Source organism: Lampris incognitus, chromosome 17 (genome assembly GCF_029633865.1).
Source record: "Lampris incognitus isolate fLamInc1 chromosome 17, fLamInc1.hap2, whole genome shotgun sequence".
Taxonomy (NCBI): domain Eukaryota; kingdom Metazoa; phylum Chordata; class Actinopteri; order Lampriformes; family Lampridae; genus Lampris; species Lampris incognitus.
Genome location: NC_079227.1, coordinates 21781703 through 21796995, shown reverse-complemented (window position 1 = coordinate 21796995; position 15293 = coordinate 21781703). Strand labels below are relative to the sequence as shown.

The 15293-nt window shown below is 42.8% G+C and overlaps 2 protein-coding genes across 4 annotated transcripts; one reads left to right on the top strand and one right to left on the bottom strand.

Annotated features, from left to right (window-relative positions):
• Positions 1-1720: 1720 nt before the first annotated feature.
• arl3b (ADP ribosylation factor like GTPase 3b) lies at positions 1721-6320 on the bottom strand. Of its 2 annotated transcripts, none has more exons than XM_056296844.1 (6): positions 6172-6320; positions 5006-5149; positions 4604-4720; positions 4379-4429; positions 4008-4193; positions 1721-3807 (listed from the first exon to the last, which is right to left on the bottom strand). In XM_056296844.1, the coding sequence occupies exons 1-6, from the start codon at positions 6196-6198 to the stop codon at positions 3760-3762; spliced, it is 573 nt and encodes a 190-aa protein (XP_056152819.1). In that variant the 5' UTR covers positions 6199-6320; the 3' UTR covers positions 1721-3759. The 2 variants fall into 2 exon arrangements, with proteins under 2 accessions (XP_056152819.1, XP_056152820.1); XM_056296845.1 differs by lacking the exon at positions 6172-6320 and adding an exon at positions 5720-5746.
• Positions 5852-14998, top strand: sfxn2 (sideroflexin 2). Of its 2 annotated transcripts, none has more exons than XM_056296843.1 (13): positions 5852-6027; positions 6279-6435; positions 8775-9042; positions 9466-9636; positions 9757-9855; positions 9956-10031; positions 11204-11289; positions 13037-13097; positions 13244-13310; positions 13489-13538; positions 13636-13685; positions 13776-13823; positions 14087-14998. In XM_056296843.1, exons 3-13 carry the CDS (start codon positions 8888-8890, stop codon positions 14184-14186), a joined length of 963 nt encoding a protein of 320 aa, XP_056152818.1. In that variant the 5' UTR covers positions 5852-6027; positions 6279-6435; positions 8775-8887; the 3' UTR covers positions 14187-14998. The 2 variants fall into 2 exon arrangements, with proteins under 2 accessions (XP_056152818.1, XP_056152817.1); XM_056296842.1 differs by having other exon boundaries at positions 6276-6435.
• The last annotated feature ends 295 nt before the right edge of the window (positions 14999-15293 follow it).

Below are 15293 nucleotides of genomic sequence, written 5' to 3'. Positions count from 1 at the left end.
GAACCAAAGATTACATGTCTCACATGACCTTACGATCCCCGCGTATTCCACGTTAGTTATTAAGTAAATGTTTGTGGGGCTGCTGTCAGAAAATCAAACCATACCCGTCAGTTTGAGCAGTTTGGTGGACAATTCTCAGGCCAAAGACGCATCTGAACGCTTGCGCGAAAACATCCGAAATGATCATTCGAGATACGACTCCCAAGCTCGAGTTTGTGGACAGAGGTCTCAATGTTGTTGCTTTGCTCACATCAGCAAATCTCAGTAGAGGGAGAGAGAGAGAGAGAGAGAGAGGGAGAGAGAGGGAGGGAGAGAGGAAGCCAAGTGAACTGTGCTGTTTGAGGTGCAGCATAATTTACAGGAATAGTTTTCTATCTCCCTCCCCGGCACACACTTTCTCACACTTGGAAACACAGCTGCCCAACAGCTGTCTGATCCATGAGAATGGAGAGGCAGAAACCTCATTGCCTACATATCAATAATATACATCTCGCTCTCTTTACACACACACACACACACACATGCACGCATGCACACACACACACACACACAGACTTAGTCTGGCCCCTTCAAACTACCCACACACACTGTGTGTGTGTATGTGGGGTGGGGGCTTTTATTCAACTGATAAAACAACCACAGAACTTTGTGTTCTCTCCTTCTGAGGTTTCATCAGACGCCTGTAGATAAAACACTGAATAGACTCTTGCCTGGGAGTCAATGCTTTGATTTTTTTTTTTTAATTCACATTGCCAGTAAAATTTCTTTTTTCATTACCCTCAAAGCAGCAATCCATAAAACGCCTTTGTGTTTCTAAATGTGATTCACTCTCAGGGCGTTTCACATTTTCCATAACTATTGCTTTGTCAGAAATCATTGTAACGGGGGAGCTCAAGCGTCACACGTGAGAAACAATACTTCTCCCCTCTTCTGGTCTGAAAGGAGAACAAGGGAACAAGGTTCGTCAATGAGAGTCTTTGTCAGGAAAGAGGCCATCTGAGATTCTCAGAGGCCAGTGGAATCAATCACCTTGACCTAAGGACAGAAAAGACACGCACACACAGAGACACACAGAGACACACAGAGACACACAGAGACACACACACACACACACACACACACACACACACACAGATAAGACCCACAAAATCAACACAAAAATAGACTGTATTAAGATCAAGCAAATGTACTTAAAACGCGTACTACCTCTATAATACCCTCTGAGAAATTACCACTGACCAGCATGTAGCTTGGTAAATAACCCTGTAGGGGACATCGGTAAGTACTTCCCTTGACAAATATAAACACACAATCTCTCTCACGCGGTTGTTTAAGTATGTGAACAACCATAACAGAATGCATACAGTACTCTCAGGGCCGCGGTGCAGCTGAGGATATTATGCAGGCATGGGGCCTATATTTCTAACCACTCCCTTACTCTGCCCTGGTTTGCCATTTCCCTCAAAGGCCAGACCGGCTTTTTCGCCGTCACCACCAGCTGACTCCATCTGCCACGGCTGACTGCGTAAGTGGGTTTGTGTTAAGTCCTAATTCCTGCAATTTACCATTAGAGAGCCTGGTTAGGAAAAGGCCTCTCTCTCTCTCTCTCTCTCTCTCTCTCTCTGTCTGTCTGCCTTAGCCGAGTAAAGAACTCTTATCGCAGGTAATTGAAGAAATTCTGATTGGTTTCCAAAATGAAAAGATCTTCCTCTTGTTCCTCACAACCTTTTTATTCGTGTACCTTCAATCCTTGCACTGAATACATTCAAGAATATCAAAAGGAAATGCCTAAGAATGAATTCCCTTGGTCACCGAAAGACGCACAAAGAAATGCAGTGTAACATAAGACCTCTGTTAAAAATCTGCCAGCACATATTAGACATGCAAACATTATAGACTACAGGGTACAGTCGGGTAACAGATACTCTATAACATGTGCATTACTTAACATATGAATGCAGGGCCATAATATTTACAAGCAACCATCATATAATGTAGTGTCTCCTAACCATTTAATTTTCAATGTTCTTTCTTTATACATATTAACATGTATCATCTGTTTACAGGGGGGGGGGGGGATTAAGCTCTGCAGACAATATTCATCCCATGTCCTAGAAATGACATGGGTTTGTAAGCATTCTACTTCATCATAAATTAACACTTACAAAAATAGACCTCACTGCAAACAGAGCTGTAGCATCAAAAAGCATGTATAGCTGTCATGATAAAAAATAAAAATAACAAAACACAACAACCTGTAAGAATGAGAGAAGTGGAGAGATAGAAACGGGAGGGGAATGAACAGTGAAAAGAGCTGGTTTTCCAGGACGATGTGTACAATATCTAACAAAGCAAGTTGCTGTTGCATCGAAGGACAACAGTTATTGGAATGTCTGAGGTTCCACTGGTCTGCTGCAGAGCTGTTATGGCTGGGATTGGGCCAGTAAGGCAGGGTTGGATGCAAAACTTCATTAAGATGCATCATGCGCCATTACCGATTCTGCACCAATTTACAAACGACAATAATAATAATGGATTACATTTATACAGCGCTTTATCTCAAACATCCAAATTTTAAATTCCACCATGGAGTACGATGTACTATTAAGTATGACATCTTATTACAAATTATGTTGTTTTTGGCAAATAATTAGCAACTTTGTCTTATACAGGCCTAGTTAATGTGTATTTAGACCACTTGGATGGTATAACATGGAGGGATAAACAGGGAGAAATGTGCGTGGTGTTTATGTCTGTACCCTTCCAAGCTCCTTTCACAGGCATGGTTACACAGGTCAGTCAAAAATTTGGTCAGCTTCCTCTCCTCTCAAAGCGAACGTGTGGACACATTCTGGTTTCCATGAGATTAAAGGGAACAGAAAGCTTCATAACAGCCACAGCAAATACAAAGCAAACGGTGTGATCCAAAGCTCAAGTATTTTGGAAACGATATGAACAGGTGATATCACAATACATGGTTTCATCTGCAGTTTCAGCTGGAAAAATAACCTGTTGCTTTCCTACTTGATCAATTCTCAAAATATCCACTCCTTTTGGATGGGCAAAATGAATTAAAAAGTCTATTGCAATTTTCATGGCTGAAGATCTGTGGCCATGCTACCGACCCAAGACGCAACACTGCATCTTTGGCCATTACTTCACCAATACAGTGATGCTCACTCTGTAACAAGATTTAGGCTCAGGTAAAAAAAAATCACTTAGGACAGTTGACAGCTGGTTACTCACATGTGACACATGAACCTCCATAGCAATAGAATCTTATGTCATTATTAGATTACATTATTTATGAATCAGGCCATATATTCATCAAACCAGTTAGCAGTTCAAAGATGGAAAAAAAACTATATCAAAAATTGATATTGAGATGCATCCAGAAATATTTTAGAATCAAGTCACAGCCTTTGGAATCAATATCTCATCAAAAACATGAGATGCTTGGAAGTTGCTCAACCAAACCAGCAAGAGGAGGGCATGTTCTCCATGCCTGGTGTCTCTTAAAGGGCAGACTCCTTTTCCCCTTTCCGAAGCAAAGATGGGGATGTGTAGAGATTAGTAAACATTAGTGATATGAGAAATGCAGGAGGATAAAAACTCTCTTCAAATCCATATTGGGTAAGTACTGTGTGTACAATCACAAATGTATCCCATCTCACTTAGGTAAGAAGAATATGTGTGTGTGTGTGTGTATGTGTGTGTGTGTTGCTGTCACTCCTCCTTAGTAGAAGACTAGAAGAGAAGCTATTTTTTCTTTGCGTTGACACTCTTGCAGACCCAATTCATGCCTTCCTGTAAGGATAGTGGAAAAGTAGCCGATGATGAGAAGCAGTGAAAATTAGAGAGAGAAAAAATAACCTTCAAAAGAAACATGAAATCCACTACTTGACAATTCCCTCTGTTGTTACTTGTGATCTGACAGCATTGAGCAACATTTCTATTAAGGGAAAAACATATTTGGAAAGATGATGCGACTAGGTTTGAGGTCTTACCTGAATCCCCTCACCAGTGAGGGCAGAGCAGGACTGGATCTGCCACACACGGTCACGGATAGTGTGTAAGTTGAGACCCTCAGCAATCTCAGAGGCTGGGGCGGCTGTCAGAAGGTCTTGCTTATTGGCAAAGATCAGCACAGGAACACCACTCAACTTCTCCTCATCCAACAACTCAGCCAGCTCCTGCAACCCATACACAAACACTCTCATTTACTCCCTCTGATTAAACTTACATGCATAGACAAACATGCACAAATCATGAAGCAGATGAACAAGACCCCAATTTTCTTTAAGAATAAAAACAGATTATGTGTAGTACACTCATACATTTATAGCACATAACCAAATAATGACAAATTTGTATATACCTGTCCTGTTTCCTCAAATCTCTTTCTGTCAGCACTGTCAATGACATAAATCTGAAACAGAATAGCAGGTTTCCTAGTCAGCAATTGCCAATGATTGTCAATGCATATAGGTGATAACTACCGATGGCATGAAGATATTATCCCCATCATTATAGTACAAAGTGGCCTTTTAAGTGGGTCAGCAGAACAGCCTGTAGGAGCCTTGTTTAATCAAGCTCTACTCACCAGTACATCAGTATTCTCAAAGTAGTTTCTCCAGTAGGGTCTGATTTTCCTCTGACCTCCAATATCCCACACATTCAGTTTAAAACCCTGAGACTGGACACTTTTTATGTTGAATCCCTGGGTTGAGTCAAGTGAAGAAGGAACAGAAAAGTCTTAATTTAATGTATATATTCACAAAACATCAAGTTGGTGCGAGAAGCCTGTCATTAGTCAATAAATTGCTAGTTTGATGCTTAGTACAAACAATGGCAAGAATTACCAAAGTGTTCTGAGATAGGTTGCCTTAAATGCCATGCATTATAAATGTATAGTATTGTAATGCATGGTTCAAAACCATACGTTATAAAGACAACCGGAGGGTTAGAAAGTCGATTAAGTCCCCCCCCCCCCCCTCCTCAATACCTGTGTAGGGGTGATATGACTGATGTCCTCAGATGCTAGCTGTTTAAGCAATGTCGTCTTCCCACCGTTATCCAGACCGAGTAAAAGGATCCGAACCTCCTGGTCTGGTGTGCTCTTCAGCTTGCGCAGGATCGACAGCAATCCCTGCAGAAAGACAACCAGCGGGGACACTTCAGCGAGCACAGCCGAAACACCCGTGTGATGATACTAGCGCGGCAAACAGTGGCAACGTTGTAACTGAACAGCGCGCCGCAATTAGCTACTGCAAGATGACATCCCTTACATCCAACTGGCTCTCTGTTAAAGGCCGTGCAAATGAAATTTCACCTCCCTCCCTACTCTTGGGGGAGATGTACAGCCACCAGCAAGTGGGGAATGACAACTCCTTTGATAAACCAGCGAATCATATCAAGCCATTGAGAGTAGAAGGCCTTGCTTTCCAGCTGCTTCAGTGAAGGGCTAGTGGGCAAATCGATGCTATACATAGCTTGCTAACGTAGCTAAAGTGCTAAGCTAATCTCCCGTGATAACTGAACGAAGCAACAAGACCGCTGTAGCCCGCTTTTGCGATAAAGTCTTTGTTTATTTTTTTTCTTACAAACAAGGCGAAATCACTAAAACCAAAAGGACAATCAACAGTGGCTGTGAAACATGACACACTGGAACTTTATATGTATACTGTAACAACTAATTATTGCAATAAATTAGACTTACCATCTTGTTGCCTTATCTCCCCAAGACGCTAACGAGGGTTACTAGGGGGAATGACGTAAGGACGTATTCATCCGCACGTCCTAAAAAAATGACGTAAGGACGTATTCATCCACACGTCGTATGGTACTAAAAACCGCATTTTGTTATTTATTTATTGTACCCTTATGTGTGTAGTCGTTTTCTCGTGAAGTCGTTTTTTCTTTGGTACAGCGGTTAATCTGTTCAAATTGAAACTCCCGTGTAATACTGTGTTACTTTGAACAACTTGTTTTGGAAGGGAAGAGGGGTACGCAACAAAAAGCTACGAGGTATGGTTACTTGAACAATAAAATCGTTTCTACCATGTGGTTATATTTACGATTATTCCGCATTATTTTCATTTAGTATTTTTTTGCGTTGAACAAAATTGCAATAAAAACATTCGAGAAATAATTCACGAAGAAATAACTTACCGCTCCGTTCAAAGTAATTCGTTTCATCCGTATTTAGGGTTATTGTCTGTTTTACCGTTCAAATGTTTTTTAAATCTTTATCTCAATATATTTGTTTAAAAAAGAAGAAAAGAAAAAAGCATGCTGGAAGATTTGCGCGAGAGGAACTGCCCCAGACTCTGATTGGCGGACAGCGTGCTACGTGCACCTCTCTTTACTACAGGCGAGGATCAAATGTGACAGGTCATTCCGTGTCAAAGTCGAGAAATCTCCGAAAGAAAGAAGGTATGTACGTACTTTTTTTGTTGCAGCATATTTGTCGAGCTCTTGGCTACTTCATGTCTTCGTTGCCTCTTCTCGAACACTGCGGCCACTACGAGTAACGCCATTCATAAGTTGCATCACTCTCTGCTTGGACTGAGTCGACTGCACGTCCAGCTGTTAAACCATGAACATCGATGTTTAGGCTCAATCGATTCAGCCCATCCTGATTTAACAGAGAACGGCTTGTGGACCACGTTTGCAGTCTTCCATGCGAGAACTGCACGAAGTGCTTTCCGCATACGTTGTTGTTACATGCAACCGTGCAATACACGTGACTGTGCAGATTGGAAGACCGTTTATTTCGTCAGTTTTTAACTATCTTTATGAATTTAAATGATAAACATGCACTGGTGGCTGCAGCTGGCGGCTCTGCAGCTGGCTGATCCAGTTTATCGAGCCTTGAGACCTATGGAGGTAAAATGCCATACGTGTTTCAACATATCGCTCTTATCCTCTAATAGTTTTGCCTTTCCTCCCTTTCCCACATGCTTATCTTCATATTCCCTCCACTCTTATATCCCGTTGTCATCCAGTCATTTCATTTATTGACACATCCTGTCGCTAATAAATGGGCCATTTATATAATATTGCAAGTGTGCCACAGTACTGCAAGTATTCCACAGTACTGATGGCTTGTGTCCAGAATCCCCCACAATGTGCTGCTGAAGTATTTGTTCAATAGGCTAGATCAAGGTCTGCAGCACATTTGGCCTCATTCATCAGCTGTTCCTACGTACAAATTTGTTCTTACACACCCATGGAATTTTTTTTAGCCCTGAAGTTTGTCTCAGAGACCAGTGGAGAACCTGGGTAACCCCAGAATTTAGACACCAATAGGCTAACGCTGGTGTCTTTGCAAGCCTGGGCGATTGCTTGTTGCAAGAGGTAGACTAAATGTTAGGGGGAAGGAATTACAACTAACCATCAGGCTTTGCCTCTGACTGTCAGACAATCTCGAGAGCTAAAAACATTCCATGGGTAGGTAAGAACAAATTTGTACGTATGAACGATTGATGAATAGAGCCCATCGTGTCCAGAATCCCCCACAGTGTGCAGCAGACCTTGACCTAGCCTATTGAACAAACACCTTCAGCAGCATCCAGCTCAGTTCTAGGCAGGCCTGTGCTGAGACTTCTACTAATCAAATCCCTTTATTTCAGCTGTCAGTGTGAAACACATTGCAGATCTTGGGAGATTTACTGTTACCTGATCGATGCCTGAATAATAATTGTTGATGAGAAATAGGAATAGGAAAGGCGAAAGCCTGAACAATGTGTGGATAGATCGAGCTTTAGTCAGCTGGTTCCAGTCCTAGCCAGCTGTTCTTTGTGGGGTTGAGCAACAGAAAGCAAAATACCGTGGTCATAAACCCCAAGCTTTGAATCTATTTAACTATTTACTAATTGATAAAAGGATGGTAAATAATTTGTAAACGAATGCTGCCCCCCCCCCGTGTGTGTGTGTGTGTGTGCGCACACGAGCATGCACGCATGTGTGTGTTTGCTAGTTTCGAGTAGTTGTGTGTCTGGAAAAGCAGAGGTGAAATGCTATGGAGGTTAGGACTCTCTGACCCACTGAGCTAAAAATCAGTTAATATTTAATCAGTTCAAACATAGTTTATGCTGGAAAAGAGGGTAAACTAGAAGGACCATTAGATTTAAGATAAAGGGAGATGGCAGTGCTGTGAGGCAACCGCACTAACCACTGCGCCACCGTGCCTCATTTAGAATCATATACACAAAAACAGAATTGAAGTCCTGGGTTCAAACCCCGGGTTAGTCCAACCTTGGGGGTCATCCCAGGTCATCCTCTGTGTGGAGTTTGCATGTTCTCCCCATGTCTGCGTGGGTCTCCTCTGGGTGCTCTGGTTTCCTCCAACAGTCAAAAGAAAGACATGTAGGTCAGGTGTATCGGCCATACTAAATTGTCTCTAGGTGTGAATGTGTGTGTGTGTGTGTTTGTGTGTGTCAGCCCTGCGATGGCCTGGCGGCCTGTCCAGGGTGTCTTCCCGACTGCAGCCCAATGACTGCTGGGATAGGCTCCAGCATCCCGCGACCCAAATTCGGATAAGCGGCTTGGATAATGGATGGATGGATGGATGAGATGCAGCGCAAAAAATTTAGCATCCAAGTTTACCATTGTTATTCTTAAGCCACTCGTTGTATGGTCTTTCATAGCTACTAGAAGTTATTAGTTTAAATGAACAATTTTTCCTTGGTCATCTATATATCTTTTTACAATATATTCATGTACTTTATATTATTAGCAAAGCATTAACATTGCTTTTGCTTTTTTTCTAGATTTTGACCACAGCTGCTGAGTGGCCAGACCATCAGAAGAACCATCTACAGACTCTAAACTTTTTAACACGAGTTCAAACCACTTTTGGCCTTGTAAAGCTTTAGGAACTACCATGGTTTTAAGCTCATTTGATATTGACACCCCACAATGGGATCAGTCTACATTTATGGGGAGATTGAAACACTTTTTCAACATTACTGACTCTAGGACAGCTCTGTTGCCTGACTCACGTCTGGATGAAGCTAAAGAACTTGTAGAGAGCTGCAGGTAACACCCTGACGAAGTGATGCAAAAATAAATGCAGTAAGAATAATGGCACTTCCATAATCACTCAGGCTTCAGTCCATGTCAATGTGTAATCTCTTTCAATACATATATGTGGGTATTTGAGGTACATATCATTACTTTCCTGCGGAAGAATTGTGTCTTGCAAAAGTCACAACTGAGAGAAAATGGCTTCCAGTTGACCTCCATGCTATTTCAACATTTTGCAGCACATCTTCACCTGCTCGGGCCCAGGGTCACGACACATTTTTGTCAGTTGTCACTTTCACTTACAGCAGCAAAGCTGAAAAGTATGTTTGTGCAGGAGTGTTGTTTTTTGTTTTTGCAGGATGGTGAGGATAACACAATAACACCAATGTTTTCCTTGTGTGAGACGAGTGTCTTCAGTGTGTTTCTCTGCTTCAGGGCAGGTTCTGTTCCCCCAGGCACTACAGAGGAACAGCTCCACTATGCTAAGAAGCTGTATGACTCAGCCTTCCATCCTGACACAGGAGACCGTATGAACCTCATTGGACGCATGTCCTTCCAGGTCCCTGGAGGCATGGCCATCACGGGCTGCATGTTGCAGTTCTACAGGTAGTACTGCACAGATAGTTATCTTAAAGGGATTACTTCTGCCACAGAAGTCCAAAGCTCAATGGAAGAAGCATATCTCTCTGTCTGTCCTTCTATTTGTCCCTCTGTCTCTTGCTGTAGGACAGTTCCTGCTGTAGTCTTCTGGCAGTGGGTGAACCAGTCCTTTAATGCTCTTGTCAACTACACCAACCGCAATGCTGCTTCCCCCATCACTACCAAGTGGGATTCTTTGTTTGCCTCAATATTTATCATTTGTTATAAGAAATCAGTATCTTAAATAAATTGTTATTCTAAAGGGTAATAACATTTTCTCTCCCAGGCAGATTGGAGTAGCCTACGTAACGGCAACAAGCACAGCTCTAGCAACTGCAGTGGGACTTAACTTATACACAAAGGTACCAACCGATCAATCGCCGGATCAAATCCCTGTGTTACCTCCGGCTTAGTCGGGCATCCCTACTGACTCAATTGGCTGTGTCTGCGGGCGGGAAGCTGGATGTGGGTGTGTGTCCTGGTCGCTGCACTAGCACCTCCTCTCATCGGTCAGGGCGCCTGTTCGGGGGGGGGGGGGGGGATGACGTGACCCTCCCACGCGCAACGTCCCCCTGGCAAAACTCCTCACTGTCAGGTGAAAAGAAGCAGCTGGCAACTCCACGTGTATCGGAGGAGGCATGTGGTGGTCTGCGGCTCTCCCTGGATCGGCAGAGGGGGTGGAGCAGCGACCGGGACGGCTTGGAAGAGTGGGGTAATTGGCTGGATACAATTGGGGAGAAAAAGGGAGATAAAATCAAAAAAAAAAAAGAAAAAAGAACAGGTACCGGTCGATAAAACATGCGTATGCAGAAGCACATACAAATGCACGCCATTGGCAGTTTGCTGGGTTTGTATGAGGCTAGTTAGGTGACTGATCTGACATCTTGGTCAGGAGCAGACAAAGTTCTCGCCAGTATTTACTCTCATCAGTCTCAGAGGCAATACTCTAACCAATAAATGCCCCAAGTGTATCAACAAGCAGCATGGTGGGCGTTGAGTGATGGGTACATGCTGCCTTGTTTTCTCAGGACATGAGCATAAAGTTAAAAGATTTTATCATCAAAATTGTCTTTTGGGCAATCACTGTGGATCACAATTTTATGTTGTTGTTGTTGTTAGTAGTAGTCATAGTGTTACAAGTAATAATAATAATTATAGTGATAATATTTTTCTCAAGTAATGAAAACAGGGTTGGTCCTCTGCAGAGTGAACTCGAATTATGTGTTCATGGTACTCCAACTTAGTGTCTAACTCTCAACCCCGTTCCCCTTTCTCTCTGCTTTTTACCATATGCGGTCAAATGAAGCAAAGACGTCACAGAAAAACAATAACTTTGATAAGAAGTAATCAAGTAGTCTCGGTAATACTATTTTCTGTTCGACAGAGCCGATTCAAACAATAGGACTTTCTGGATGATTAGGATGTTTGGAGGGAGAACAAAAGAAAAACAAATTAGCAGGTGTTTTCTTTTCTTTTTATTCCTGCGTCACTATCTGACACTGTCCTGCTTTGCTGTCCGTACATCTCCTTACAGAAAGCTCCTCCCTTGGTGGCCCGCTGGGTTCCATTTGCTGCGGTGGCAGCAGCCAACTGTGTTAACATTCCTATGATGAGACAACAGTGAGTCCCCGCTGTGCCACAATCAGGACCGCGCTCCGTAAGATAGGATGGAAAAATAACTGTCAAGGAAGGAATTTGTGCTGAACTCACCTTTTGCTGAGGCGTGCCGAATTGTTGATGTCCAATATGTCATCGTCACAGCGACCATTTTGAAAAGTTGGATGTGGGGCAAATGGTTGCTTGCTCCGTGGTAGATTTTTCAAAGCTCGGCTGCAAAACGGCGCTATTACCCCACAAAATATTACAGACAGAATGTAGTTCTGACCCGGCAAGGCTTGTCACAGACTTTTTTTAGACTGAGGCATTGATTTGTTTGAGACTTGTTTGTCTTTTCTGTCATGAGGTTTCCGTGGTGCAGTAACACTGTGTGTGTGTGTGTGTGTGTGTGTGTGTGTGTGTGTGTGTGTGTGTGTGTGTGTGTGTGTGTGTGTGTGTTTTCACTGGAGTACTTTACAAGTCACCCTTGAATCCCTTTTTTGATTGTTTTTGGTTGAAGACAAGTTCAACCTAAATTTCCTTTATGCATTTACAGAAAGTTGAATCAGTTCATCTGGACGCAACGTTTATTGAGAGAAATGTTTCATCACTCATCCAAGCAACCTCTCCAGTCTATACTGACTGCAGGTATCCCCACCCTTATAAACAATACAGTGGCATAACAACTGAAAACAACAATCGGTTTCATATGCAAATTGCCATGACCATTAATTAGAGGGAAAATGATAATGTGCACGATTCACAGAGGATTTGGTAGTGGTTGCAATCACAGCATTGTAAGATGGTGACAGACGTACTCTTAGCCCCCGCCCCCTTCGGTTCAGGGTTCGCCTCTTTGACTACCCGTCAAGGATTTGCACATCCTCATCCTTGAAAGAGCGGCCACTGGCCTGTAGATGGGTGTAGACCGCAGAGTCCTGACCTGATGCGTTAGGTCTCCTGTGTTGTGCCATTCTCTTGGGCAGCGTCTGTTTGGTTTTCCCGATGTACGATTCACGACAATCCTCTCGGCACTTAACAGTGTACACTATATTGCTCTGTTTGGGGCGGGGGACCCGACCCTTGGGGTGGACCAATGTCTGGTGCAGCGTGTTTTGGGGTTTGAAAGAAACTGAGACGCGGTGTTTGGAAAATATGCGTCTCAGCTTTTCCGACACTCCCGCCACATACAGAATCACTACTGGTTTACGCTTGGACAGCTGTCGTCCTTCTCCTTTGTTCAGTCGGCTGGTGCACTGTTTGGGCGTCTTCCTGGCTTTGACCCTAATGCCCAGTTAGGATAACATCACTTAATCAGGGCCTGTTTAATGTGGGATTTCTCCCCTTTCCCGGCCGCTGTGTCAGGGGGGATGTTATCAGCTCGGTGGTACAGCGTCCTGTTGACTCCTAGTTTACGGTAAACATCAACAATCACATGTCCCTCATCACCAATTGCAATTTCACAGACTAAGAAGGCTAACCTATCATTTTTCACATCCTCCCTTGTTAACTTGATGTGGTTGTTTATAAGGGTGGGGATACCTGCAGTCAGTTGAGACTGAAGGGGTCACTTAGATGAGTGATGAAACATTTCTCTCAATAAACGTGTCCAGGTGAATTGATTCAGTTTTCTATGATTTCCTTACCTGGATTATTGAGCATGCATAAAGACACTTTATGCTATTCAGAAAAAACAGCAGGGGTAACAGACTACTTACCCTCTCATTCCATCCTCTCTTTATCACCCGATTTCTTCTCCCTCGTTTTCCAGGGAAGTTCTAAATGGCATCGCTGTAACTGATGAGAACGGCAACAAACTCGGTCATTCCAAGGTACAAATCTAGGATGTGGTGCTTTTGAATATTTTGCAACCCTTTTTTGCAAAGTAGTCTGATATAAGTAGAGTATATAAAACACTTTCCTCCTCTTCTCGCAACTCTTTCTCTCATGTGATAATCCACTGTATATCCTTTCTTAGAAAGCAGCAGCGAAGGGCATCTCTCAAGTGGTCATCTCTCGTATTACCATGGCAGCACCAGGCATGAGTATGCAAAAAAAATTATATAAAAAAATTCATGCACATCAAATGAGTGTATAATGTGTCCTTTGTGTATTTGAGAGACCACATTTGCGGTTTTTACGGCTGACAAGAAGTTATTACAGTGGCACTGCAAAGACAAAAAACAACTACATCTATCTCCTTCCTATTCTTTCTTTTACCAGTCATCCTCCCAATCATCATGCAGAGACTGGAAAGATATAAGTTCATGCGGGTAAGACCTTGACCTATATTGCAACCTTTTTGTCATACAGTCATTAGCCTAAATAGGTGACTGTCAGCATGGGGTTTTTTTTCCTCTCTTTCCATAGAGGATCACATTTCTTCATGGACCAATCCAAGTGATGCTGGTGGGAGTGTTGTAAGTAGGACAATTGGGTAGGTTTTAGGATGGTGGTAATTTCATTGGATGACAATGACTGAACTAAAGTAAGATATCTCTGTCTTTCAGTTTGGTTTTCATGGTGCCTGCTGCTTGCTCCCTGTTCCCTCAGAAATGGTAAATAGATCTAGGCTTATTATCATGTTGTAACTTCCATGGTGATTTTATCATAGGTCACTGTGGTCTATTGTATGTTATGGTTGCATGGGTATATAAAACCAAATCTGGTTTACTAAGTCATCCTTTTGTCACTCGGTGGAAAAGAAAGTTCTGACCGTTTTCTCTCCCCTTTCTCTCTTCTCTCTGTGCATGTCTATACCCCCTTCCCCTGCTCTCCCGCTCTCTCTCCCCACTTCTCCCTCTGGCTGTTTGTTCCATAGCTCGATGGCAGTTTCTAAGCTGGAGCCAGAACTGCGAGACTCTATCGTGTCTCGTTATGGAGACGGTGTACAACATGTCTACTTCAACAAAGGCCTCTGAGGCCGAGAGGGCCGATTAGCACAATATGCAATGAGACTAGGCGAAAATACACGTGTTGTCTTTATTTTCTAAATGTGGGTCATTGAAAGAGATCATGGTGCTGTTTCTTTTCAAACATCTTTATATCACAGTTGATTTTAGGTTTACCAAGGGATGTACGATTTCTATTAGGCTGGACATGTATGTTTTTAGTAGATTCAACTGTTTGCCTTTCACTTTGACCAACCAAGTTTTTTTTCCTGTTTTCCCCTCACTCAGATCTTGCAAATACAAGGGGTCCTGTGTACTCCTGCAGAGAAACCAAATGACCTCATCTCAGGAACGTTTTTCTTGTCCAGATTAACTCAATTTGATGTATTATGTCCTCCTGAGTGGGTCTTGCCTCTAGCCCTGTGCCTTTTGAGAGTGGCTTATTGACAGTGATCTGAAATACGAGATGGTGCTGTTTTCCTTTGCCTCCCTTAAAATAGGTGCCTTCTTTACAGCGGCAGGGGCAATGGTGGTACTATTTTCTTTTGCTATGTTCCAACATATATCGAGTTCCTGTGAAGAAAAGAAACGTGTTATTGTGAAATGGTTTACGTTACACAGTGGGTGAAGTCGAGCATACGTTGTAGTTCTCTGAATGTCATTCAAATATCTTCCGTCACATCGGACTGTGGAAATCCACCCATTGTGGCAACGGTGTTTGATAGAAGGTAGGCGAATACTGCCCTCTTCAGTCAGTATGGAGGCTGCATGTATCTGAGTGGACCGTGTAGACTCAGACTGGTACCATAGCATTCAGTGTTCAAAGCTGCAATAAAACTAGATTTTTTTTTCATTTCACTCATCATTATTTTCTCTTTTTTTAACCCGTGCATGGGGGAAAAGTCAAATTGTGCTTGTTTGGTCATACATCCGCAGGAAAATGGATGCATAATCATATGACTTATTACACAGAGCTGTGATATCCAATCGTGCCAACAGAGAACCGTGTCCATGCAAGTCATCTTTCCAATCCAACACGGCACCAGTTGAATCTTTGTGTTATGGTTGGAAAGATAACGAGCACAATACGGGTGGCTCTCAGTGGCACATGGGGTGAGTAATAATGATATAGACGAT